The sequence below is a fragment of the Cupressus sempervirens genome, chromosome 7 (assembly GCF_028749045.1).
Source record: "Cupressus sempervirens isolate cs-2001-9-10 chromosome 7, ASM2874904v1, whole genome shotgun sequence".
NCBI lineage: Eukaryota > Viridiplantae > Streptophyta > Pinopsida > Cupressales > Cupressaceae > Cupressus > Cupressus sempervirens.
The window spans coordinates 539,573,178-539,600,156 of NC_143124.1; the positions used below are offsets into that span (position 1 = coordinate 539,573,178).

The 26,979-nt window shown below is 39.1% G+C and overlaps 1 protein-coding gene across 2 annotated transcripts in view; it reads left to right on the plus strand.

Annotated features, from left to right (window-relative positions):
- Positions 1-26,979, plus strand: part of LOC149547892 (ribonuclease H2 subunit B) — a 288,765-nt gene that overhangs the window by 113,230 nt on the left and 148,556 nt on the right. For both annotated transcript variants that reach the window (XM_089791942.1, XM_089791944.1), the window contains exon 7: positions 2,486-2,555. In XM_089791942.1, coding sequence (XP_089648068.1) covers positions 2,486-2,555 — 70 coding nt within the window. The remainder of the gene's footprint in view (positions 1-2,485; positions 2,556-26,979) is intronic.

Here is a 26,979-nt window from a genome sequence, read left to right on the forward strand (position 1 = left end):
AAATGTGCAACCTCATCTCCTTATTACAAAGCTAAGGCCCAAACCGACGAGCACGTTGGATCAGTGAAGGCACAAGCCCAGGATCACAATGGCCCAGTGGAGGTTTTAACTTGGGTGGGGACAACAATAACACTACCACTTAACCGACACACTAACTGGCAAACCCCAGGTTAAAAAGGTGACTTCAATCAAATTTTAAAAGTGCAATAAGAAATCAGAACCTTATGATGATGCAAATTAATTTGCAATTGGCCATGGTTATTGCTTGCAAGCTTTGAGAGTAATTCATCAAGTTCACCTTTTCCAAAGCATGTGAATTGATATTAGTAGACTGTTGGTTGGGGTCGTGCATATGTGGCTTTTCAGCTTTTATATGCATTTACTTGAAAGTTTCTAAAACTCATTCTATTCATATCCTGCAATCATTGTGATTGATTGGGTTTGTGGAGTGTGCAGCCTCTATCGTGGTGCTTGCAACTACAACTTCTATGAATTCTCCCCTGTGCATTTTAATGGATGTCCATAACTTGTCTTAAAGCTTCTAATATTTATGTAGGTGATAGGAGGATGTTGGCAATGGGCATGAAGCTTACTAAGTAAACTTGTTGTGCCCTGCTATTTCTAAGGTAAATGCATATTCCTTCACTGTGGGTGTTACAGGAGGTTTGAAAACAATAAACCCTGATTTGAATCTCGCTGAAACTTGGTCTGTTATCGAACCACTAAAGCTGTCAATGAAGCCTGTCAGAACTTTGTGAAGCTCACAAACAATAGAACTCATTTATGAGTTGTGTATGTTAGCATTTGGGGGATTTAGCAAATTTTCTAACACACCAATGTATTAAAGTTTCTAGCGGAGGGCACACTCAGCAGCATCACACTTTCTCAAGTGGCTCCTTGAGATAGTCTGGGGCCCTGCTTCGCCCCAGATCGTATCCTTTGGTTTTGGGTAATTGCTCGTCTGTGAGGAGTACTTAGTCTTTTCTTGTTCTGTTCTTTTTTCTTTCTTTCTTGGTCTTTCCGTGGACACTGTTTGGTCCTCCCACTGCTGGCTGTTGCCTTGTTGTATGCTCTCCAGTCCCTTAGACCCTTGTGGTCTCTTGTTGGACATTAATAAGTTTATCTTATCTCATCTTATCTAACTTTTTCACTGCTTCTCAAGGTGCCATTGACAATTTAAACATTTGTAGATTCTACTGAAAAAACTTTCAACATATTTCTCTGTGTCGGGGATTTAGAAGTTTATAGAACTCATTGATCGGTGCTTGAGAGGTCCTGAAACCCAAGAAAACATTGGAACTTTGTGATATTTCTTGTTGACTGAGGTTCACACAAAATGAATGTTTTGCACTTTACCTTTGTGAAGTTCATGGGTGGGCTGTTCCAAGATTTAGGATTTTTTCTTCAATTGCATCTTGCATTACTTGGAAAGTTTCCCTGTCTGCAACTTGCACCTTCTTTTCTGGAAACTGTGAAAGTTTAACAACTTGCAGTTACCACTCATTGTTCATTTATCACAAATCACTAATATATGATTTGCAAATTTTACTTTCACTAGTAAGAGAACACTCATTAAAAGTTGTACAGCTAGACTGAGGTTCTAATTGGAACAAACTAGTAGAAACAATACACGGCCAATCTGAAGTTTTATAGACTATCATAGACAGAGAATGGTACAGCTAGTAAATAAGTTTATCACATGAAAAGTCGAGTGTTATTTAACTGAACATTTCTTACAAACTTTGAAACTCTCACAAAAACTTTCCCATTTACCAATCACTATTTGTTCATTAACATTCACTTTTGCAGTTATGCCTACGATACGTTTCATTGTCATGCTTTCTCTATCAATACACTTAACTTCCATCAATTCAGGGATGTTTTCCATATAGTTAACTCCTGGGCCTCAAATCATTTATCATACATTTTGTGCCTATAAATTGAGTCATTGTGAATGTCTAATTGATATTTTTTATTTAAATCTTGTTCCGTGCTAATGTTTACCATCACTGAACAGAGGCTCGTTTTGGTTTGATTTGTACATGGTGACATTTTATCATGCCTCCTACCAATAGTTGGTTGAAATATCAAGTGACTTATACAATTCTCCAGCTGCTGGAGCACTTGTGACTAAATAATAAACTACTCTAACATATTGTTTCTGAGATTATTGTTACAATGCTTTAAGTTAGAACTTACATGATTATCTTTGGATGGAATTTACACTGTTTTTTATTTTAAACCTATTGGTTATCCTTTGGGTGATTAACTAAAGTTTTTTTGGGTTTTGAATGACATTAGAACATTTGAGAAACATTGGCTAAGGTGAATCCACCATCTCACATCAACAAGCTTAGACTTTTTTGTGGTTTATCCTTATGATGAATGGCTTGTGACATCTGTTTGCTTCTATTTTATTAATTGGATAATTTGTCTTTTCATTTTCTACTTTTTCGTTTACTTAATGTTTTGTTCCTTTTTGTAGGTAAAAAACACAACAAATGCCTTGCCGATGCTGAACAAGCGTTATAATGGATGTACAGAATGGGAGACATGTAATAATTCCATCATCGATGGGCTCTGTTAAATTCTTGAAACTTATGATATCGAAGTGGATGAAGTCAAAATTTTGTTCCACCAGTAGTTAATTTCTGTCCTCAAAACAGTTTAGCAGTTAGCGAAAAAATTGAACTATATTAAAAACTGTTGTTTCTTAAGAACTATATTATTAGCAGAATTGTTTATCTAACTAAAATGTTTTCTCTTTGGAATGCAATTCGAGAAGAATCACCAGTCATATGACCTACAATAGTGCATCATAGTCTTAAAATTTACTCATATGCAAGACATTTTCTGCTTATATATATCTTACACAAGGCAGGAGGCATTTTTGGATTCGGACAGCGAGACTCAAGGCAGCTCTTTGTGTTCCTCGGGCTAAAGGTGCATTTTCATGATTATTTCTAGCCTCCCTTTCAACTTGAAAGATCAATTCCATCTTATGGCCTGGACTTTACCTTCAACATAAGGATTTCCCCCAAGATTGTTTCGTCAATTTGGGAGGTAGTGTTACGTGCCTCTTTTTGGCCTAAGAACTTTCAAGATAGCGTTATCCATTGTTAGTGTAGTTTTTTATTTTTCCTATTTTGCTAGGTTTTTTCTACACTTTTAATAATCTCGCTTAGGTTAATAAAGCATGTCTTATTAGGTGAATGGTTGTGAGGTGTCACCTTCCTACATGTGAGCATCCATTAGCTATCTTGGGAAGATACTTTGCTATCTTTAGTCCGATAAATGGTTGCTCCTCATTGGTTGGTGTTGCCACCTCCTCCCTCTTCCTAGCCTATATAAGCATGCTACTTGGCTTGCATTTGCATTGTTTAGTTTTTGCATCCTCTTAATGCTATTTTGCTTCCAACATTTGCATTACTCTCTTGGAGACTAACTCTGTGTTGCTATTTTGATTTTGTATCATTTGCATTCATAATTTAGATATTTACTCTTTGCACTAGTTTTCTGGGTTATCAAATCTTTTCAGATTCTAACATGGTATCAGAGCTTTTCTATGTGCAGGAGCAGATTTTAGTTTCCTTATTTGAGAGATTCGGGGGGGGGGCTAATAAATTTTATTGTAGTTTTTGAAAAACGAAGTATGCTCTTCTCTTGCATCTTTGGATGATTTTGAGAATCAGAAAAGTTTTGACAAAAATGATTTTTCTCTGGGGTTTCAATCTCAAATCTGACAACCAACTTGCATATTTGGAGTTTTCAATCAGTATTGCAGGTTCCAACATGCCATTGATGGACTTAGAAAGCTGATCCAGCATTTGCATGTCATATTTTGGTTGCTGGGGTCGTTTCTTAATTTTTGGAGCCGTTTTTTACTGTTAAAAGCATCTGATTTACACTACAGCAACATCTTCTGTACATTAGCAAGAAAAGCGCTTTCTAGGTTTTGTTCGCAGCATCAAAAAACCATCTGGGTATCTTTTAATTTTTGCATGCAAGCTGTATATTTTGCAAAATCGACCATGAAAAGCTACAGCTATACCCCTCTCCATTGGTAGTCGCAGATTTGAATGCAGTTTTCAAATGTCTCGTTTTTGCTCATACAGACTCCGATTTTGATGATTCTTATTATGAACTTGGCTATTTTTTTGTGCTTTATCCACTAGTGGAGTTGACTTTTGATTTTCATGCATAAAATTTTCAGAAATTGCAGATTCTTGGCCGTAACTGTGCACAGTTCTCGTTTTAGAAACTTCGGAGGATCATAACTTTCTCATACGACTTCGTATCGAGACGATTCTTTGTTTGAAAGTGCATATTTTTCGAGTAGATCACAGTGGTGCTATTTGTTTCCTTGATTATTGTGCCTAAATTTTACTTTCAACATATGCTCTTCATGAGGGTTTGTAATGCATTGAAATCAAGACCACTAAGTATTTCTTTCTAGTGGTAGTTGTAAACGCACTAAAATAAAGTGCCAAATCATATTTATTTGGGGGGGTTCTTTGATTGAGTAAAAAAGGGGGGGCTTTGTCGTGGCTGGATTCTCTTTTTTGGCATTTCTTCTCTGCATTTTTTTCATCATGGATCAAACAAATATGCCCATCCTAACTCCATACAATTACTTTGAGTGGAAATCACGTATGACAATTCACTTAAGGAAAGCTGGATTAAATAGGATAACTATGGGATTTGAAATTGAACCTGCTAAAGATGAAGATAAGCCTAAGTGGTTTAACAAATGTGATGAGGCGTATGGAACATTGTGTTTGTCTGTTTCTCCTGACTTGCTATTTCACATTGAGTCTTTGGATACACCAAATGAATTATGGACAAAGCTAGAAACACTATTTGGCACACAAGATTCAATGAGGGGTCATATGTTGGAAAATGAATTAATTAGTTTAAGTCCAGGCAATTTCAACACAATCTAAGATTTCTTCACCAAATTGAAATCACTAAGGCTGCAGTTAAAACAATGTGGAATTGAAAAGAAAGATGAACAACTGATTCTTAGTATTCTCTCTAAGCTAAGTTCAGAATATTCTGTGTTTGTCTCTACCTTCTATTACTAAGGGTGCACTTGGTACTCAATTCACCATGTCATCTTTAGATGATTTTGCTGTCAATCGCACTCGAGAATAGGACAAGCTAATCCAGATGGGCACTCTTAAGTCCTCTAAGTCACATGCCTTGGCTGCCAACCAAGGCACAAAAGAACAACAAGGACAAAGAAGTAACAACAATAGTAAGGACAAGAAACAAAAGAATAGCGAGGAGAAGAAGGATCAGATATCGATTTCTTCAAAAGCAACTATTGATACCTCATCCTCTAAGGGCAATAAGCCTAAGAAAGAAAAGGTTAAATATGCCTATTGTAAAAGACCCGGTCATGATGAACATAAATGTTTGAAGAAACAAATTGATCACATGACATACATTCTTGAGAAGAATAATATTAGTGTTCCTGAGTCTATCAAACAAAGTTCTAATGAAGAGTCTAACAAGGCAAAATAAAACAACAAAGGGAAAGGAAAGGGCAAGGCTCTTGTTGCAGTTGCTTCCTCACTATCCACTTGGATTCTTGATTCGGGTGCTTCGCACCACATGGCTTCATCTAAGGAAGAACTTGCATCCTTGGAGCTATGTACTATGCCTTCTATTTTGATGGGTGATTACACTCTTGTTGAGGTGTGTGGGAGAGGGTCTATTGATGTGGGGGATGGCACATTCCATGATGTTCTTTGTGTACCTTCATTATCAACCAATCTTCTATCAATATACTAGATCACTCACACAGGTTTAGGCAAGCGGGTTGAGTTCACTCCTGATTTAGTGGAGATACGTGAGTTGCATAGTGATTCTGTAGTTGCAGTTGGGAGAGCGGATCATCAGTCACGACTCTATCTGTTTTCTCACTTTGTTCTTGATCCTCCTCCATCTGTTTTGCTCACTCACTCTAATGATGTGAGTAAATTATGGCATGAGCGGTTTGGCCATCTTAACTTCCGCTATTTCCATCAGCTCTACCAGCAGAACATGGTCACAGGGTTGCCTTCGGTTCAATTCTCAGGAGGTATTTGCCAAGGTTGCATTCTTGGTAAGCATCCTAAGGAAAAGTTTGACAAAAGTAAGGCATGGAGAGCTTCACAGATACTAGAGTTAGTTCACAGTGATTTGGTTGGTCCATTTCAACATCCTTCTTTCAGCAGAGCCCGATATGTCCTCACATTCATTGATGACCTTTCTCGATATACATGGGTGTACTTTCTCAAGCAGAAGTCAGAGGTATTTGATCATTTTCAAGACTTCAAAGATTTTGTAGAAAAGCAATCTGGGAAAGCCATCAAGGTTTTGCGCACAGACAATGGTGGTGAGTATGTCAACCATCGGTTTGAAAGATTTTGCACTTCAGAGGGGATTGATTTACAACATTCAGTTCCATACAATCCTCAACAAAATGGTGTTGCAGAACGGAAGAATAGATCCTTGGAGGAAATGGCAAACTGTATGATTCATTCTAGATCTCTTGCACCACAGTATTGGGCAGAAGCCATTAACTGTGCTTGTTATATCCAGAATCGTGTTCCTCACCGAGCCTTGAAGGGAGTTACTCCTTTTGAAGCTTGGAGTGGTCGAAAATCATTAGTTAAGCACTTTCGAGTTTTTGGCTCCCCTGCATGGGCCCACATTCCTACAGAGAAACGTAAGGCCTTGGATCCGCAAAGTAGACCTTGCATATTTGTAGGTTATCCTGATGGTGTGAAGGGTTATCGATTGCTCCACCCTACTACACATGAGTTATTTATTGAGAGGAGTGTTCAGTTTGAGGAGGGATCTTCAAGCTCGCTTTCTATCACTTCTCCAACTCCTTCTACCTTGACATTAGAGTCACTTGGAATACATGACAGATCTTCTGATGAGTCAGATTCACCTGAACAGTCTTCTACCTCTACTTCTAATGCAGAAAGTGATTTAGAGAACTCACCTCCTTCCTCTCCTAGTCATCATTCTGAGGTTAATGATTCCCCTCCAGATTCTCCATCTTCCTGTCCACTTTGGGCTAGACAAACCTTGTAGTCTGCAGGTGATTGGCTTGGGGATCCATCAGACACCAGGCGAACTCGTTCACAATTCCAGGATGCTCCACATGTCTTCATTGCTACTGCCTCAGATCCACAGTCCTTTCATGAGGCTTTTGGTATTCCTGAGTGGGATACAACTATGCAGGAAGAGTATAGTTCCTTGATGAGGAACCACACTTGGGATCTTGTCCCTCTTCCTAAAGGAAGAAAACTTGTTCGATGTAAGTGGATCTATTGGGCAAAATTTGCAGCAGATGGGTCAGTTGATAAACACAAGGCTCGCTTGGTCGCCAAAGGATTCTCCCAGGTTCCTGGGATTGACTACTCTGAGACTTTTGTGCCAGTTGCCCGAATGAATTCCATTCGAATTGTTCTTGCCATTGCTGTAGCTAATCGTTGGGAAGTACATCAGATGGATGTGAAGAGTGCTTTTCTTCATGGTGACCTTCATGAGGAGATCTACATGGAGCAGCCACAGGGCTTCCTTCAGGATTCTTCACTTGTGTGCCGTCTTCGAAAGTCTCTCTATGGCCTCAAACAGGCTCCTCGGGCCTAGTATGCCAAGATGGACTCCTTCCTTCTATCAGTTGGGTTCACTCGGTGCCATTCTGATCCTAATGTCTACATTTTGCAACAGGGTGATTCACTTCTATTTTTGGTTTTGTGTGTTGATGACTTGCTGATCATAGGAAGTTCTTCACCCACCATTAAGGCTGTCAAAGTGGCCCTTCAGGACAGTTTTTTGATGACTGATTTGGGCTTGTTGCATTACTTTCTCGGGATTGAGATCCTCGGGATTGAGATCCTTCAGTCTCCTTCTGGGATCACCATCACACAGTCCAAGTATGCTCTAGATTTACTCTCGAGGTTTCATATGGCTGATTGTAAGCCTACTCCAACTCCCTTCCTTTCTGGACTCAAACTTGGGGCTCAATGTTCTTCTCCACTTGTTGATGGCACTTTGTACCGCCAACTTGTTGGGAGTCTCATTTATCTGACTCATACAAGACCTGACATCTCCTATGCTGTAGGCATGGTCTCTCGATTCATGCAAGAGCCCGATGAGCTGCACTGGAAAGCAGCCAAGCAGATCCTTCACTACATTCAGGGTTCTCATAGTTGTGGGATTCACTACGCAGTAGGTATTGAGCTTGATTTGGTGGGCTACACAGATTCAGATTGGGCAGGTGATTCTGAGGATTGCAAGTCTACTTCAGGGTATAGCTTCTCACTTGGGTCAGGTCCTGTTTGTTGGTCGAGCAAAAAGCAGTTTGCTATTGCTCTATCTTCTACTGAGGCTGAGTATCAGGGGGCTGTAAATGCCGCCACTGAGGCCATTGGGCTTCAACATCTTCTCACTGAGTTTGGTATCCAGATTAGATGGCCATCAGTAATATTTTGTGACAACTAGAGTGCCATTTAGATCTCACAGAATCCAGTTCATCATCAGCGGACCAAACACATAGAGGTCCACATGCACTACATCCGGGAGCTCATCCATGGTCATGTCATTGACCTTCGCTATTGTCCGACTTCTGAGCAAGTTGCTGATATCTTCACCAAACCCTTCACTAAGAGCAAGTTCCTTCATTTGCCAGCTTTGTTGGGGGTGCAGGATGCTTCATCTTTTGGGGGGGCCTCTTCCTCTCACTTGGTGTCCTGACTTTTTTTGGGGGGTCTCTTTTCTCTCTCTTTTGGGAAATCTTATGTGCATGGGTACTTCATCAGGTTTGACCTGTCGGGACCCATTTCTACATCCACCTAAGCTTCGCTTATGGGGGAGGGTGTTAGTGTAGTTTTTTATTTTTCCTATTTTGCTAGGTTTTTCCTACACTTTTAATAATCTCGCTTAGGTTAATAAAGCATGTTTTATTAGGTGAATGGTTGTGAGGTGTCACCTTCTTACATGTGAGCATCCATTAGCTATCTTGGGTAGATACTTTGCTATCTTTAGTCCGATAAATGGTTGCTCCTTATTGGTTGGTGTTGCCACCTCCTCCCTCTTCCTAGCCTATATAAGCATGCTACCTGGCTTGTATTTGCATCGCTTAGTTTTTGCATCCTCTTAATGCTATTTTGCTTCAAGCATTTGCATTACTCTCTTGGAGACTAACTCTGTGTTGCTATTTTGATTTTGTTTCATTTGCATTCATAGTTTAGATATTTACTCTTTGCACTAGTTTTCTGGGTTATCAATCTTTTCAGATTCTAACATCCGTTGCATTATGTTTCATGATGACTGAAAGGATAATTTGGCCTTGGGGGTTTCAAACCCGGTTACTAATCTCTTTGTGGGTGCAAAGTCTGACTAGGATCTAATTGAGATGGCAAATGCTTTTCTTGTACAAGTGACTTCTGAACAATTTGATATCATTGGTCAAGAGGAAATGTTCGGTGAAGCAGCCTTTATCACCTCACCCATAAACCAGTCTGTGAATACCCCTAGACCTTTCATAGAGTTAGACCTTAGTAGTCTTGATCATGTTCTGGTTGCCACGGATAACCGGTCTATTGGGAGCCCTCCGGTTTCAAGTCCCCTTTAGTCACCCTTGGTTGCTTCTGATCCCTAGGTTCCTTATTTCGACTTCTTGCTATCCCTATCTTTCAACCAATCCCCCGTCCTTACTGATTCTCATCCCATCATCCCCAAGCCTAGAGATAGAAAGTCCAAAAGTGCAAAACCAAAAGAGGAAATTACGGCTGGTGTCCAATCTACTCTGGAGGACAAATTCAAAAAGGTAGTGACATCTAACGACCACTCCAAATAGGTGGTTCATTCTTTCCCAGTTAAAAGAGTCTTGAGGAGAACCAGGTGTTCTCCTCGAAGGATATGAAGCTCATAACATGGAATGTTAGAGGCATAAATGCTTTCTTTGAGAGAGGGAGGGTCAGGAATCTTCTTGACAACTCTCAGAGTGATATTGTTTTTCTTTAGGAGACAAAGTTATCTAGGGAATCCTATTGGGAATCAGTGGCTAAATGGTCCAAGTGGAAATCCACCATCTCCAATGTTCGGGAACTTTTGGTGGCTGCACTACATTTTGGAACCCCAAGTTAGTTGTTGGCAATTTGGTTAACCAAGGTGTGGGTTGGCATCTTCTAAGTTTCTGACACTATGATATTTTCCTTCTACATCATTAACACATATGGCCTTTCTTCTTTGTTGGATAAGAAGAAACTCTAGGACAATTTATCTTCCATCATTCATTCCAGGCCGGATCAACATTTCATCATTGGTGGTGGCTTTAATGCTATCTGAAATGTAGCTAAGAAGCAAGGAGGAATCATTCCTCCTACAAAAGCAATGGAGGAGTTTGACCCATTTATTCAGGCTAACTACCTTATTGACCTCCATCAAATGACACTTTCACTTGGAAGAACATGCATGTCTCCTTCCCCATTGCCGAAAGACTGGACAAGTTCCTTGTTTCTCATAACTGGAAGCTACAAGGATTCTTGATGAACTCTGTGATTTTGGCATTTTCGGGCTCAGATAAGTTCCCAATCCAACTAGACTTGTTTAAAATGCATCCCATGGTCTATTGGTTTGTAAATCTTCTTTCAAATATGAAAGCATGTGGTTCAGGCAACTACATTTCTTGCCTTTCATAAGACAATGGTAGGTAAGTGCTCCTCGGGTTGTTGGGACAAGAATGTTCCAGTTTTACAAAAAAACTCCAATATGTTAAAAAGCAAATCAAAGCTTGAAACATCAAGGTTTTTAAGAACATCTTTATTCAGAAAGAAGTGGTGAGAAAGGAGTTGGAAGATATTAATGAGCATATTATTAAAAATGGGTTAGATCCTCTAACCTTTGAAAAGCAGAAAGAGAAGATGGAAGAATGGAAAGAACTAAGCCGCAGAGAAGAAGAGTACTAGAAACAAAAATCACGCGAGCTTTGGCTGAAGGAAGGGGATTGAAACATAGTTTTTCCATGCTTCAGCTAAACTCCACAGGTTGGCTAACACTATTTGCAGTATTAAAGATTTTGAATTTGGAACCAACATTTTGGATCTTGGTGGAATCCAAAAGGAAGGAGTTAGAATCTTTCAAAACCTACTGCATCCCTCTCTATGCCTCCTTCAAGAGTTAATTGATTCTATTCCGACTTTAGTTTCTCAACAAGAGAATGACTCATTATTGGCCCTATTTTCTCTAGAGGAAATCCAAGGGGTGGTTTTCCCCCTCCACCCTGATAAGGCACCTGGCCCAGATGGATTTACAACTCTCTTTTTCCAAAATTGTTGGGATGTTATTTGTCAGGATTTGTTGTTGGCCATGGAAGAGGCTAGAAGGAACGTTGCTATGCTGAAGCACTTCAACACCGCCAATATTGCTCTCATCCCCGAGACCTCGAAACCTCAATCTTTTGCTGATTTTAGGCTCATCTCCCTTTGCAATACCATATACAAGATCTTCACTAAATCTATCTATCTAAGGCTCCAACCTATTTTGAAGAGAATTATCTCACCTAAACAAGGTGGCTTTGTCCCAGGCAAAGAGACTATGGAAGGTGCACTATTAGCCCATGAAGCTCTTCACTCTATCAATCAAAATAAACTCCCTGCTTTTGTGACCAAGCTAGACCTTATGATAGACTGAATTGGTCCTTTTGTTTGAAAGTTTTAAAGAAGTTCGGGTTTGCTGATAAATGGTGTAAATGGATAAATGCTTGTATTTCTGGTGCCTTTTTCTCAGTCATCATCAATGGATCACCGACGGTTTTTTTTCAAATCATCTCAAGGTGTCAGACAGGAAGATCCACTATCTCCTGCACTATTCATTCTCATGGCTGAAGCCCTTAGTAGGATTACTTCTTCCCGGAACTCTCAAGACCTCTGGATTGGTGTTAAAATTGAAAACCAAGCCTAGCAATGACCCACTCCCTGTTTGCAGATGATACTCTTCTATTTGGATCTGCTTGCATCTCAGAGGCGAGGTAAATCAAATCAATTTTGGACAGTTACATGACATCTTCAGGTCAAAAAATAATCCTTCTAAATTCAAGATTTTTTTCTTCGATCTTAGCAATGACATTGCCAATAGAATTTCCAAAATTCTGCATTTTTCAAGGGATACTCTTCCTTCTACATACCTTGGCATTTCCTTTTTCATGGGTCCCAACAAAGCCACATACTGGAAATTGGTTATTGCTAGAATCAGATAGTGTACCCTTGATTGGAAAGTCCGTTGGTTGTGTCTCTGGGAAAATTTTACTTTTTAATTATGTCTTGTCTACCATCTCGAATCACTACTTCTCTGTACTCCAAGCTCCGACTGGCATTATTTCTCAAATGGAGAAAATTATTTGGGATTTCTTATGGTCCAATAGCATGACTGGAGAACTCAAATTTCCTCTTAACTCCTTACAAGAGATGGCATATGATAAACTAGCATTATGGGACTCGGACTCGGACTCGCCTCTGACTTGGAAAGTCAAAATTGGGCTCGGACTCGAACTCGACAATCAGACTCGACCAGGACTTAGAAAATTGAAAAACCCATGAAATTCAAAGATTTTTAAGGATTTAATTTTTTTTTGATGCATCATTTAGTCAATTAACATCAAATACACAATAATTGAGATAAATAGAAGCTACTTAACAGCCATACACGATTTTGCATAGATCACATAAGTATAAAAGCAAATTTCTAAAGGAAAAAACTGAATAACATAATATAAAGTTAAACATAGTGTCACTGTCAAATGTCTATAATATATGAAATCTATGGAATGAAAAGTTCAAAACATATATCAAAATATCAGCTAGAGTGTAGAAGACTAAGGTTCATACTCATAGTAGCCTATGCCCTTACGAATACGCCTAAGATAAGTCATGGAAGACTCAAATATTGAGAAATATGTTTGTTACAGCTTATGTGTGCATTGTAGACAACAATAGGGCTCTCAAGTATGTCTATTAATTTGCTTGGTGAAACATAACCTTTAACGGTAAAAGTCTTGACTAAATACTACTGTACTAGTACCATGATAATCCCACTCCAAAGGTGTCAAGTCCTAGGCTTGGGACTCGGTGAGTCCACGTGGACTCTGCTAGGACTTGGCCAAGTTCGAGTCCAGAGGCCTTTTGCCTCAGAAAGGCCACCTCTGCCTCAGACTCGCAGAGTCCCGGAACACTGTGATAAACATGGAGGCAGGGTCAGGCTTCAAGACTTTTCCAAAAGAAATATGGCATTTGGGGGGAAGTTGGTTTAGCAGCTATATGAACACCCTCACAATAAATGGTGTTTGATTGTCCTACAAAAATATCTTGAGTCACAAGACCCCGATAGAATTTTTACTGCCTTGGATCCTCCAAGGGGCTCAACAATTTGGAATTTCGTGGTTGTATCGAAAGGGATAGTATCAAAATAGATCACATGGAAAGTCAACAACGGGGAATTTTTTTTGTTTTGGGATGACTCTTTGAGTGGTCTCTCTCCAATCTCCTCGTCTTCTCTTCTGGAAGTAGAGTACACCAAGACATTTCAATCTCATTGGGGCAAATTTTTAGTCGATTACATTGATCATGTGGACATTTATACAGGGAAGGTAGCTTGGACAGATCCTTGTCTTCTTTCATTACCTGAAGACTATAAAGCTTCTTTCTGATCCATAGTCAAAGATAGGATGGTTTTCTTGTCAAATCAGGACGATTCTGTTATTTGGCCTCCAACGAAGGATGGAGGTACTCAATCAAGATGGGTTACAAGGCTACCTTGAAATGGAAAGAGGATGGACCCCAATGTATAGCATTCAAATTTTGCTAGAGCTCCCTTGTCCTTCCAAAAGCCGGTTGCTTCGCTTGGTTAGCTCTGAAGCGAAGAATTTTAACAAGTGATAAACTCTCCAAATTGAACATTGTGCAACCCTTCCAATGTGTTCTTTGCAATTCAGCGTTGGAATCCACCAATCATCTTCTCCTGCAGTGTGAATTTGCAAAACAATGCTGGTCTCATATTCTCCAGAAACTCAATATTTGTATGCCTCTTCCTTCAACATTATGTGATGTGTTCCAAAGATGGCTGATTCTATTCCTCATTTTTTCTATTCGTGCATTGGGATCTACACCATTGTTGCAGTTGTATGAGCTTTATGGTGGGACAGAAAGAAAACATTTTCAAGAAAGTCTCTTCACCACTAGATGTGGTCCTCAAAAATATTGAATCTTTTGTTGCCGAGGTTGTTGCATCACATGCTAGAAATACTTCGGAACACCTTCATATCTTTGCTTGGGACATTAATCTTGCGAACAGGTGGATGCTTTCATGGTAACCCTGGCATGTCTGGAATTGGGGCATGTTTAAGAGATTATAAGGGGGAGTTAATCGCGATTTTGGCACAACCAATCCCACTTGGAACAAGCAACATGGATGAAGCTCAGGGTCTGCTCCAAGGATTATCTATGGCGAAGAAACTGAAGATTGAGAATCTACACATCGAAGGCAATTCAATGGTTGTTTTGAATACATGTATAAACAGGTCAATAGATAGTTGGAAGAATGCTTGTATTCTTCATCGTGCTTGGGTTCTGATGGAATCATTTGCTTCAGTGTCCTTTTCTCATACACTCTAGAAAGGTAATGCTCTGGCAGATGGTCTTGCAAATATTGGGTGCAACAACATTTCACTAGATTCATCAATTTCAAGTGTGATCAATGCTTACTACCCTTGACTCTGAGCGGCTATTATCTTGGATAGAGTGGGTCTCTCTTGATCAGGTACCCGTCTGCTCTCACATTGACTTTGTAACCGGTTGTCTTCAGTCCTATGAAGGGTAAATGACTTTTTCGACTTGTGACCAATGGTGCCTCAAGTAACATGCAATTGCCTAGTTGTCTTCATTTACTTGCTTCCGATCTACTCTCGGTTATCTTTATTCTCAATATATTCGGGTAGTGGTTGTCTCCAAACTTTCAACCGCTTATGATCTCTTTGACGGCTCGTGGGTGATTGATTGATTCCATATCCATACCTTGGGGCATTTAATGAGTTTAATTACTCTCCTACATAGAACGCTTTAATCATTTCTTTTGTGACATTGAGATTCTGTGGAGTAGATCACTCCAAATTAATTTTTTCGCTTATCATCCTTATTTGCGATGCTGTTCGAAGATGGAAAGTATAGATATTGTGATTAAATTTCTTAAATTCCTTTGTGGAGTTTGATGGTTGGCATGTGGGTAATGCCTTTTCATTCTCACATAGTAACCTGCTTGGTGAAGTTCATTTCCAGTACGTCATGTTGCATTTCTAATGCCATTCTGTGTGTTTCTACTTATACCCATTCTTGTTGGGTATTATTCACTCTCACCTGCCTTTTTCCTCTCTCCAAATATGGAATACTGTACAAGGAATTTCAGAATCTGACTGCCACTTGTTGAGTGGGAAAGGCTGTTCGAGGACCCCATCTCAGACTGGCTTAGGTTTTTATACGCTCGTGTCCATTCTACTTCAGCACTATAAAATGCATCATTAGGGAGGAAGTTCTTGCCTTGTCTGAAAAAAGGTTCATCTTTCCAACTCATCTAGCTTCAATCTTTTTATTTCACATCATGGACTTTGTTCAATGCTGCGGGGGTCTTGAGTTCATAATCGACCACACAATGTGCCCTCAAATTAGGACCTCCATTGTGCTATTGGAGCTTATTAAACAATATGATATCTGGAGTGGATGTGAATTGGTTGCTGGCATTTTTTCCGCGGGAACCTATGGAAGCTAATTCTGATTTTAAGCTTATCATGTATAGTTTGAGAAGGTCTATTCGAACACGTCACATTCACCCACTTGGTCATACGCTACAGAATGTGGGCTAGGTTCTTTCCTTTGAATTGTGCCTTGCAACTTCTTGCCGTCCTTGGTCTCGAATTCCATACTTGGCCATTCATTTGGTCGGGTGTTGCTGCATGTAAATATTGTGCTCCTAACAGTGGCTCCTCTCATGCTCATGCGATTGTTGCACCTTCTTTTGTTACCCTCCGGTCTGGTGGCTTTGTTGGTAGACTGCTTCCCCACCAATATGACATTGCTGGTTTAGCGACAACGTTCTCCAATCTGAAACTAGATGAGGATGCAGGTGGGTGCCATGTGGTCCTAATGGAAGAATAGAATTGCATTTGCAAAATTTTGTTTGTTACAGCTGGCTTCTTGCACTCAGTTGGCAGATTTCGCTTCAAGACGCCAAAGTAGTCCCTGTTTTATTTGATTAATGGGCGCCTTGTATTTTTGTTTATTGCGATCGATTTTTTACAATTTTGCAGACTTTGTCTCGTGATGCTAGTACAGTACCTGTTTTGTCTGTTGACGAATGCTTAGATGTGTCTTCTCTATGCGTGGGTTGCTTGTGATAAGGATGACATGTTGCAAATGGTGCTGCCCCACTGAAATTTTGGCTGTACTACATTGCTATTAGGTTCCTTGCGGTGGCGTTCTCCTTTTCCTTTTGCTAACCGTTTTGGTACTTGCTCACACTCCTCTATGAGTATTACTATGCTGACTGGTCTGACTTTGAGATTACCGGATGCAGGTTTTGTGCCAAGCTCATAACTTGTGCTTCTTTGCAAATTCAATATTCTGCCGATCATGACTCAATGATAAAGGTTGCCTGTTTTGGTTGCGCTCTGACCTGTCTATGCATAGTCCATTTGAGTTCACATTATAGTTCATGAATTGTTTGACTAGTGGCTGGATTGTATGAAAGAGTATAGATACATTGATTGTAGCCCATATGATATGGGCATTCTAGCTTTGATTCTGGCTTCTCTCTCTTGCTTTCCATTGTATCAGGTTTATCTAGGAACCACAAACTATGCAATCTTTTGAATTCGTTAGGAAATGTAATGTCCCCTTTTTGCGCTAACTATTATGGCGCCTAGTTGCTCTATCTTTCCATCTAGATAGGCTAACAACATGTGATTTAGGATGCCAACCAGTCATAGGAGTTTTGGTTTCAGTTGAGGAGATTTTAGTGAGAAAGTTTAAGGTTAAAGTCACTTTATTTTATTGAGTTGAAATATAAAGTACTTTATTGTTTAAAGTCACTTTATGACAAAATGACTTAAGTGACTAAAAAACAAAATAGTCTTTTATCCCACATTGCTAAGATGTTTGTATCTCTCCACACTTCGAGGTTATAAAAGAAAGAATTGGCATTGGGATTGTCACCACAAATTTATGTTATTATCTAAAATCCTAAGAGTTGCTTAAATGTGACTAGATTTTTCCTAAGGATGAAACCCCTTGAGGAAAAGTGTGCGACTAGACGCAAATGTAATGTCCCCTTTTTTTGGGACATTATAATTCAGTGTTTTCGGCTCACTTCGCCTAGGTTTTGGAAGCGAGAAGGTTATTTGCGGGGTAATGTTCGAGATTTGACCTAGACATTTCCAATTTCAGACCCATTAGAGCAATTTTTGGTAGGTTGTTTGGATGCTTACTATTTTTAATAAGTAAACAGAGCTCAGTATTCTTGATATCTCAGTGTTGGTTTGGAAGCATCTCGCTAAGAGCTTTCCAATGAGCTATTGCACGTGCTTATCTGAGTTCGTTGGGTCAGTTATTTTAATGCCTGACAATTATATGGTTTACTGGCTAAGTGACTTTTAAAGTCATTTAACTTGTCACTTTATTTTTAAAAGGTACTATGTTCACTTCAGTGACTAAAGGACAAAAAGGTGATTTATCCCACATTGCTTGAAAGAATGTGCATCACATTGGGAAAGGCGATAAAGGTACAACAAGTCCACATGGAAAGATACGAAGATATAATATTTAAAACAAATATTAATCTGGGGGCTGAAAACGGTTGCTGGTTATTTCTTCGAGGACACAAACCCTTGAAGAAGCTTTAGAGGTTGGATGCAAACCTAGCCTTCTTATAGGTTTTATCTACATTTGCCAATCTGATTGTTTTTACTGTTTGTAAGATTGGACCATTTGGATATTTGCATGTTGTATTATTGCTGTTGTAAAATACAGTTAGGTATTTGATGGTTATCTGAGTTAACTCCTAGTTTATATATGCACTTTCTGAACATTGGAGGAATAAACAAAGCTTTTCTGAGTTTAATTGTATGTAAATCTGCTGATTAGAAACCGATTTAAATGTTGGAATTTATATTGGATATTGGTTTACTGTTCGGATTTTAAATCTGCAAGTACATATCTCGATTTTTTGGTAAAATATCCTGAAAGGGATATTACAATGGTATCAGGGTCTTCCTGCTAGCCTGTGAATTTTTATCCAGACACAGACAATTTTTGCAGGAATCAAGGTAGCCATTATTGGTGTTTGTTAGTGGATCCCACAGGGTGTTTAGGCACAGTCCAAGTACACCAAGAAGTTATGAAAATAATGCACAATATGGGCAGAAAATTGGCAAGGGTAAAAGTATCCTAAGTGAACTAGTTGAGAGGTAAGTGCAGTAGAAATTACCGAGCAGGATTTGGTTTGAATATATTTGCTGAACTCTATCCGGAAGAACAGTAATCTGGATGCAGGGAGAATGGTGTCTGGTTGAGGAAAGTTGAAGGAAAAAAATCAAATGAGAATGAACCACCATTATTGCATAAGAAGAAGTGCATGCAGATAGGAGTAGTAGAGATCCTCCACGTGGGTATTTTTTTTCTCTCATGGCACCCAACATTCACATTAGTGAGAGACCGCAGGGAGGAAGTTGTCACACGGGTTGTGTCTGGTCCTATTCTTACAGGCTGTAGGCTCGAAAAAGGGGCCACAAGCATCCGATGTGTACCATTGGGAAGGTGCGAGAGTTTCTCAAGAGCATGGGTTATAACTCCAGCTACGTTAGTGACTCGAGCACCATCTTGGAAAGATTATAGCAGGGTCGACTTTGCACATTGCCAGCATACACTTGTACATTGTCTAATTATCCGGCCCACTCCAGTGTTGAAGCCAGGAAGAGGAAGAAACGCCAGTCTGAATCATTACAACCTCAAGGTAGGACCTTTTTGTGAGTTATTTTTCCTCCCACCGTAGCATTGAATATCGGGTTGCACTATTAACAGCAGTCAAGTGTGGAGAAAGCCAGCTTCCGAGGCACGTGAATTCGGACAATCTGGTGGCTCACGACGTCTGTTATCTGAGAGCAGCATGGGCATTTTTTTGATGACACACGGCATAAACATTGATCCACGGTAATAGGGATGTTTTTCATATCAACTGGCAACGTTCACCAATATTTGCAGGAGGCATAAATAGTACGAAGGTAGGTGAGATTCCTCAAGGTCTTCCAAGCTTCTTAGTGCCAAAGTGTTTCAATCATATAAAGGGGTTACTGCCAACAACATTTCTAATTACTGGTGTGGCAATCTTCGAATCGGTAGGAATTGTCGAGGCATTGGCAGCAAAAAAATGGCTATGAGCTAGATTCAAATCAAGAATTATTTGGGCTTGGAGTAGCTAATGTTTGCGGATCTTCTTTTCCTCATATCCTACGATTGGGTTATTTTCTCGATCAGCTGTGAATCATGAAAGTGGTGCTAAAACAAGCATACGAGTACGGGTCTGATATTATTTTCTTTCCCTCCATTAACTCGTTTCATTTCCAGACTGTGAGTTTTTGACCATTCTTAACTGGTGATGGTTATTTTGCTACACTTCTGCCATTATAAAGAATGCTAAATGCACATAACCAATATGTATAAGTGGAGGTATATCTTGATATTGATGTTGCTCAGCGATTTCCAGTTTCAAATCATTATTCTGTGGTATTCATTATATCCTGAATATATGTTGTTTGTTTAAGTATCATCTTGATAACTTCTTGATTAATTGCACTCTCGTGAGTTGAACTCTATGGTAAGCACTAGCAACAAGGTCGGGGCAATATCTTCATACTGGTAGTCAAGAGAATTCACAGATAGTAGAGATCAACAGTAGTCGAGCCACCATAGAAAGAAGTAGAAAAGTTATCAATGTGGATCGAGAAATTGTAGAAGGAAACTTCAATTGAAAGACTATCTAAAAATAGTGGATATTTTGGATCTCAGGGAATAGATAATGATCGGCTAAAAGAATATGAACACAAACTGAAAACCATTTATAAAAGAATAAAATGTTGCCAATTTGAGGTTGTACTAAAGCGAAAGGAGCTCCCAATGGCCTTTGTTACATTTAGATCGAGATGGGGTGCTGCTGTTACTTCTCAAACTCAGCAGACTGTGAATCCAATACATTGTATTATAGAATGGGCACCAGAACCAAGGGATGCCTCCTGGCATAATCTATCTATACCATATTCTCATTTGGTGTTTCTCAAAATTGGCGTCGCCATATCTATGTTGTTTCTTACAGTATTTCTCACAGTTCCTGTTACAACAATCCAGGGTCTTGCATAGTTTGATAAAATCATTGAGTGGTTCCCTCCTATTAAAAATTTACAGTTAATATCTCAGCTTGGTGGTCTAAAACTTGTTGAGAGAGGCGTGCTAATTGAGTGTTATCTTGATATTTCAGAGGCATTACCTTTCATAGCAGCAGTTGTATCAAAGTGCGTTCCTATGGCAGCAAAAACCAAAACAATAGGGACGCTGAATCAAATGGACTTCCAAGTCGATATTAAAACTGAAGTAAGGAGATTGCATGATGATTGTAAAAAATTCTTGTCAAAGATTAAAAAAGTATTTCCTTTCATTGATTATGTGGACGTTTAGCTAGAATTGCAAAACAAGACGGATATAATAAAAAACAAATACTATGATTTGGCTCGAGATCTCTTTGCCGAGGACAGTTACAGAAAATTGCATAAGGAAGACATTGATCAACTTGATAGTAGTACTGAAAAAGAAGAGCAACTTTCGAATGATAATATGCAAAATACTAATAACGACGCAAGTATACTAGTAGGAAATTGGGAGATAGAAGTATCTTATGGAGCTGTTTACACTAGTCCTTTTGATGAGCATGTTGATGGCCCATATAGTAGAGTTAACCAACCCGCCAACGTTGGTAACTCCCCATCTTGTGTAGACATGGAAAATACCAGCATCTTATTTGGGGACATGGAAATTAACCTGATGAATTTTATGATGATACTAGGCTGAAAATTATGTCAAGTTTTGAGGAGGAGCAAATGGACCGCAATGTGGGCAGAATAGCTGATCTAGCACACATTGAGTTAGAGGATATATCTGAAAATGTTGTTCCCCTAGATGATGAAAAATCAGTAAACTCTATGGAGAACAACCCACTTGTGTTTGAAGGAGATGGTCAAAAACCATTATCACTCGACTTATTCGATATGCTTTTGGGCAAAGAGGAAAAAATTGTCTAAGTGTTGACGAGGATGGATGATTCTTCCAATTTGATTGAGGATATCATGTGGAAGATTGTGATAGAAGAGAGGCAGGGGAATGTATGTTGTGTCACAAGTACTCTTTTACATACTATTTTTGAAACATTGAAAATGATGAAATATGAGTACTTGCAACTATTAATGGATAGAGAATTGGCAATTAAATTTGGGAGGGACAAGGAGAGTGAAGTAGATGAACTATACCTTCAATTGAGCTTAACATATTACTCCATCGACAAGGCTGAAAATCAAATGAGTGGGGCAGCCACTTATGAAGAAGATAACCGTAGTTCAAGGGCACAAGAAATCACACAAATCATTGAAGAAATTCATAACGTGGGTAGATGTGAAGGCAAACAATGTAATTTAATCATGTGTTTTCTGTTTGAGACTTCCCATGATGAGAAAAATTCTATGGACCAGCAAGATGATGAGTCTGAAAATTCTGAATTTTATGACAGCAGCTGTACATTTTCACATGAGCACATGATTAGTGATACTACAAGTGAGGATAATTTAAAAGTTTCAAGTAATAGTGAACCTTCCTTTCATGAAGACTTTGACGTGAGCGAGAGTACATATGGTGGAGTAGGAAGTTCAAATTTATCCTTAGCATGCTCTGAGGGATTTTTCAGCTTACTTAGAGTTTTATCACCCAACTCTTATGAGATGGCCATGACCTACTTGTTGATTGAGAATTTCTCTTGCTGGTATACTCTGGTTATCAGTGATTTGCCTGTGTATGTTAGTAATATATTCACTGATTCTATTTGGCCTTCAAGGGTCAATGAGTCATTTGCAGGAGAGTGGGGAGAACACGTTATCATACGTTCTTCATGAGGTGTCTACATTTTTTATTCAGCAGGGTATTGAAGACAATGTTAGCACTCATGACTTTGGTGACTCAACAACCACTCTTTCATTTACCCAGGATCATGTTGATTGGGCAGTCGGGGATCCAGGTGTTAATAGTATCTTACATCTGGCGGATTATGCGGTGTTGCTACACAGTCACATGATTATGATCTGTGTGTTTCAGCTTTCTGACATATCATAGTTCTAGAGATTAGAATTACTCCTTTTCCACCAGAGTGATATGGTGGTGGAGTCGGATTGGCCGAATCTATCATTGACATCAGAACAAATATTACAAGAGTGATACAGTGGTGCAGATATTACAGGAACTGGTCAGTGGTATCTCAGATAGCGCATGAGTCCTCACTTGGGATGTAGGTGGAGCATCCCTAGGTATTGCCTTTGGTTGGGAAGCTAGATGGAGAATTTGGTTGCTATCTTCTTGGGGTGGATATGGGTATATTATTGGGTCCCCATCCTCACTTGTCACTAGAGACTCACAAGGTCACTCATGGAGTGAGGTTTTCACCCTGACTGAGTGTATTGGCACAAAGGGCAGAAACACATGGCAGTTGGTGTCCCTTTATGGTGAGACATGGGATCCTGGCATTTGATTTCTGTAGCCATGAGCGGATTACTTGAGGGCAAGCAATCTTTGAGAATGGAGGCCTTTTAATGTCTTGTTTTTCTGGGACATTATAATTCAGTGTTGTCGGCTCACTTCGCCTAGGTTTCGAGGGTGAGAAGGTTCTTTACGGGGTTCCATTCGAGATTTGACCTAGACATTTCCAGTTTCAGACCCATCAAAGCAGTTTTTGGCAGGTTGTCCGTATGCTTACTATTTTTAGTAAGTAAACAATGCTCAGTATTTATGATATCTCAGTGTTGATTTACAAGCGTTTCGCTGAGAGCTTTCCAACGAGCTATTGCACCTGCTTATCTGAGTTCGTTGGGTCAGTTATTTTAATGCTTGACGATTATATGGTTTACTGGCTAAGTGACTTTTAAAGTCATTTAACTTGTTACTTTATTTTTAAAAAGGTATTATGTTCACTTAAGTGACTAAAGGACAAAAAGGTGATTTATTCCACATTGCTTGAAAGAACGTGCATCACATTGGGAAAGGTGATAAAGGTACAACAAGTCCACATGGTAAGATATGAAGATATAATATTTAAAACAAATATTAATCTGGGGGCTGGAAACAATTGCTGGTTATTTCTTCGAGGACGCAAACTCTTGAAGAAGCTTTGGAGGTTGGATGCAAACCTCGTTTTCTTACAGGTTTTATCTACATTTGCCAATTTGACTGTTCTTACTGTTTGAAAGATTGGATCATTGGATATTTGCATGTTATTGTAATACTGTTGTAAAATATAGTAACGTATTTTATGGTTATCTGAGTTAACTCTTGGTTTATATATGCACTTTCTGAACATTGGAGGAATAAACAAAGCTTTTCTGAGTTCAATTGTATGTAAATCTATTGATTAGAAACCGATTTAAATTCTGGAATTTATATTGGATATTGGTTTACTGTTGGGATTTTCAATTTGCAAGTACATATCTTGGTTTTTTGGTAAAATATCCGGAAAGGGATATTACAGCAAACCTAGTATCTCACATTGCACTATCAGATTTGAGTTCGATTTGGTACTTAGAGATTTGGCAAGAAGTTGGAAGTATTGAACAACAGGAAGAGAAACTGGTCGATATATGGTTTTAGCATTTATAGGACACCAGCTGAAGTTGGACAGCAATCCAGGAGGCAGACATTCCAAGGCCGAAGACTTTGGTGGAGTTTTGTGTAAGTGTAATCTTTACCACCTCAATTTTATACATTGGCAGCGTGTTTTCCATATAGTGGAGTTCACAGGATAGTTTGACATGTACAAGCCAACATAAAGTTCGTCCCATGTAAACATCCTGCGTGTGAATACCATCATTCAAGGATTGATTGACAGGCGTAGTAATGGGAACAACAACGACACTAGTGGTAACCACAGAACATAATATGTATTAACAATTGGCAACTGTGAGAACACGACATATAGATTGGAAGTGATCACAAGAGGTTCTCTGGGTGTTTCACGACTCTTGCACTTGGTAACCGCATTGATATTATCTTCCCCCACAACACGAGTCAGCTCCCTTCAATAGCACAGACTAGTAGAGAAGGTTCGTAGTGGTAGATAATAGATTGGTTAAGAGCCTGGAAGTAGTGATGGATTGGGTTCTGTAATATCCCTGTCCGAATATTCTACCATAAAACTGGGATAAATAATGCAGATTTAAAAACTGACAGTAAACCAATATTTGATACAATTGCTAGATTTATAACCAGCAGATATGCATATGAGAAAACTCATAAAACTTTGCTTTATTCTTCCAATATTTAGAAAGTACATATAAAAAACCAGGAATTAACACAAATAGTTGCCAATGAACGTTACTGTATTATACAACAGCAATACTATAACATGCAGGAATCCAAGTAATCCAATCTTATACACAGGTATAATAGTCAGATTGGAAATATAAACAAAACCTGAAAGAAGGCTAGGTTTGCGTCCAACCTCCAAAGTTTCTTCAAGGGTTTGCGTCCTCAAAGAAATAACCAGCAACTGTTTCCAGCTCCCAGATTAATATTTGCTTGAATATTATAATCTTCATATATCTTCCCATGTAGAGTCTGTTGTACCTTTATCCCTTTTCCCAATGTGATGCACACATCTTTAAGCAATGTGGGATAAAGCACCTTTTTGTCCTTTAGTCACTTAAATAAACATACTACTTTTTAAAATAAAGTGATAAGTTAAATAAACTTTTAAAGTCTCTTAGCCAGTAAACCATATAATCGTCAGGCATTAAAATAACTGACTAAACAAACTCAGAAAAGCACGTGCAATAGCTCGTTGGAAAGCTCTCGGCGAGACGCTTCCAAACCAACACTGAGATATCACAAATACTGAGCTCTGTTCACTTACTAAAAATAGTAAGTATCCAGACAACCTGCAAAAATTGCTCCAATGGGTCTGAAACTGGAAATGTCTAGGCCAAATCTCGAACTGAACCCCGAAAAGAACCTTCTCGCCCCCGAAACCTAGGCGAAGTGAGCTAGCAACACTGAATTATAATATCCCAGAAAAAGGGGTCATTACAGGTTCTTATTGCTCACTCCAACTCCCTTAACGACATTCATCATTAATACAGGTTTGTTCATCATCTACCTATTATGTTTTTTAGATATTGCACATTAGCTAATCTTGTAAGGAACGGTGATCCTGTCTTCAGCAAATAGCTTAAGATTTATCGTTTTTTTGTCATGAATATAAAACTTTAACACTGATGTTCTGAGTTCGAGTTCTAATTCCGACTTGATTGAAGATTCGGTAGCATTGGTTGACTTATCAAATTTGAAGCACTAATATCATTAAACAATCAAGTGGCAATTTAGTCTTTATCTTTGCTTAAGTATTTGATTGCATGACAACTATTTGATAAAATTCCTGCCAGTCAAAGTACACATTATTTGTTTAATTCGACTAGTGAACATTTCAGTGGTATTAGAGCTATAGGTCTTGCCATCTTGTGGGAAAATTTACTACATAACAGGTTGGAATAAACAAGAAAAATGGCAGCGAGCTATGAGGAAGAAACCTTATAAATTTAGTCACCTCCAACCGGAACAAGTAGAGTCTTCAGAGTAGATTGACATTTAGGATAGTTATTTAGTGGATGAGGAGTTAATTTTTGGAACAGGTGAATAGGTTGAATAGGCTAAATAGGTTGATTAGATTGAACAGGCAGAACAAGCAAACAACATTCAAATGACTCATAATGAAACTGAACCAAATCGAGAAGGGAAACATTGTGGGCCATCAGAGATGACATAACAACATTGCTAATGTGCCTCAGCAGCTTGCAGGCGCTATGGAGCAATCAGCTCTGCCTCACCGAGCTGCCCCGAGTCATCTTTAGTGGAGGTGGTAGTGTGGCAGGATTACCCCAAGCTGTTAGGGCCTCCACATGAAACACAAACAGGCCTATAATGCTCGTTTTTAATGCAGAGGAAGAGGTAGCACCACCAACAACACCAAACTTACTGCCAGAAAACGTTAATGTGATGTATGATGAATGGCATTTGTTTCCTGACCTAGTTAAACAAAATACGTCCTTTATTCAATACTTAAATAAAAAACGGGAGACAAAAAGATAGCAGCAGGACAGAAGACCTAGAGCACCAAACAAGGACTTAAAGCAGTAGTAAGACATCTCTCCCTACTATCTCTCCCTGCTATGAACAAACTATCTCTCCCTACTTTTGATGGCAGCAGTAAGACATCTATGAGAGCGTGGATTCACAAGCTAGACACTTACCTAACACATGAACCTATGTTAGAAATAGGATCCATCAGATTTGCTACGATGCATGTAGAGGGAGCGGCATATGATTGGTGGCATCACGGGTTGGTTACCTAGGATCATGGTCTCATTAAGTCCTATGAGACTTTCAACTCTAAGCTGATTACTCGCTTTGACAAGAAGGATATATAGGTGTATTACAAGGATTTGGCATAGTTACGACAGGGTGGATCTCTGGATGATTTCATTGACAAGTTTCAGCGGATCTCGGTGATGGTTCCAGATATGTCAGAACAGCATAAGGTAATGTTGTTCACCGATGGTTTACATGATAGATATAAAGGTTT